We start from the raw sequence: 1,845 nt of genomic DNA on the forward strand, positions 1-1,845 counted from the left end.
CTCTGTGTCTTAGAACTGTCTTTCCAGGCTTAAAGTAAGCCTGTGTTTCCTATACCCTTTCTCTGCGCTCCCGAGCTTTCGGGGGTGCTCCAGAGGAACGAAGAGACGGAGCAGACATTCTCATGCCATGTTTCTATCAAAGTACACTTGAAGGGAGAGGGAAAGTGTTCAGGCCTAGGCATGGGGATCCTGGTCTTTTCTCCTGTTCTGCTGTCAGGAAACATAACAGCCTTAGCTGAGTCTCTTCTTTTCCTGCGGTTTGTAGAAAAGGAGGTAGCACGGAATGGCCCAGGGCCTTTTCTTCCTCGAATTCTGCAGAACCCTGTGATCTCCTCAGTCTGCCCCTCCAGGAAGAGTGAGGCCAGCGTCCAGCCCCACCCAGCCCAGCCCAGCTCTATAAAGGAGCCTCTCAGGCAGCCACCCCTGGGAGTTTCAGCTCTGTGCCCTCTTCGGCCATGAACCTCCATCTTTCTGCGTTACTCCTCCTCCTGGTGATCTTACTGCCTTCAGGTAAAACAGTGGGTGTGGGTCTGAACATCAAAGTGGGGGTTCCCAAAGATTGAGATGCTTTAAAAACCCTCTAACTATAAGCCCAGCAACAGGACACCAATATCAGATGGGCCAGCAGGTCAGGGGCACAGCGAGCAGACTGCTCCTGCCCTGCTCTGCTGCTGCTGCAGCCGCAAGATCTGCCAGGGCACCGGGGAGGGGAGTGGATGTCATTGTGCACACAGATCGTGCTGCAGTTCCTATCTCCCCTCCAATGCCTCTGGCTACCCTGAGCGTTATCTGCCTTGCCGAGATGTGGTAAGAGGTGAGGTGAATCACAACTAACAACCCATCCACCAGGAGGTGACGGCAGGCCTAGGATTTCTCCCAGCCTCATGAAGATTGATTTTTCTTTTCTGTGGTCTCTCCCCACATCAGGAAAAGGTATGTTTGGGAATGATGGAGTCCAAGTCCGCACCTGCACTAGCCAGCAAGCCGTATGTTTCTTCGGGTGTCCGCCAGGATACAGGTGGATTGCGTTCTGCCACAATATTCTGTCTTGCTGTAAAAATATGACACGTTTTCAACCCCCACAAGCCAAAGATCCATGGTCTCATTAAAAAGATATGTGAATGGCTCAAAGTACTAAAATCCTAATGTGTGTGTAAGGATCTGAGAGCTTGTAAGTGAGCCATGGGCAGCAAATGAGGACCAGATTCTGAAAATTTACTGGCAAAATTCCAGAAGCATTTTGTAAAGGGAGCACTGCCATGAAATGCATCCCCTATTATTTTTCCTACCTTCCCATCCCCAATCACTCATTCCTCTTTCAAATTCAAATTCAGGCCAGGCACCGTGGCTCACGCCCACCAGTAACCACAACACTTTGGGAGGCTGAGGTAGGCAGATCACTTGAGGTCAGGAGTTCGTGACCAGCCTGGTCAACATGATGAAACCCCATCTCTACTAAAAATACAAAAATCAGCTGGGTTTGGTGGTGGGTGCCTGTAATCCCAGCTACTCGGGGAGGCTGAGGCAGGAGAATTGCTTGAACCTGGGAGACGGAGGTTGCATTGAGCCGAGATCGTGCCACTGCACTCCAGCCTGGACAACAGAGCAAGATTCCATCTCAAAAAAAAATAATAATAAAATTCGATGGATTAATACAAGTTCACAGGCCCAAGCGATGATATATTCTGGGCATAGAAACGAGCTAACCATGCACCAGTCACACATTTGAGTGATTTTCGTCTATTAGGTAACTTACTCCACACAATAAAATCTACAATTTCTCCCATTTTGCAGATGAAGAATATTTTCCAAGGTCACATGACAAGAGTTAGTCCTGGGATTAAA

The 1,845-nt window shown here is 49.1% G+C and overlaps 1 protein-coding gene across 1 annotated transcript; it reads left to right on the plus strand.

Annotated features, from left to right (window-relative positions):
• Positions 1 to 455: 455 nt before the first annotated feature.
• DEFB136 (defensin beta 136) lies at positions 456 to 1,109 on the plus strand. Its single transcript, XM_023225276.1, has 2 exons — positions 456 to 510; positions 928 to 1,109. Exons 1-2 carry the CDS (start codon positions 456 to 458, stop codon positions 1,107 to 1,109), a joined length of 237 nt encoding a protein of 78 aa, XP_023081044.1.
• The last annotated feature ends 736 nt before the right edge of the window (positions 1,110 to 1,845 follow it).

Source organism: Piliocolobus tephrosceles, chromosome 7, assembly GCF_002776525.5.
Source record: "Piliocolobus tephrosceles isolate RC106 chromosome 7, ASM277652v3, whole genome shotgun sequence".
Lineage (NCBI taxonomy): Eukaryota > Metazoa > Chordata > Mammalia > Primates > Cercopithecidae > Piliocolobus > Piliocolobus tephrosceles.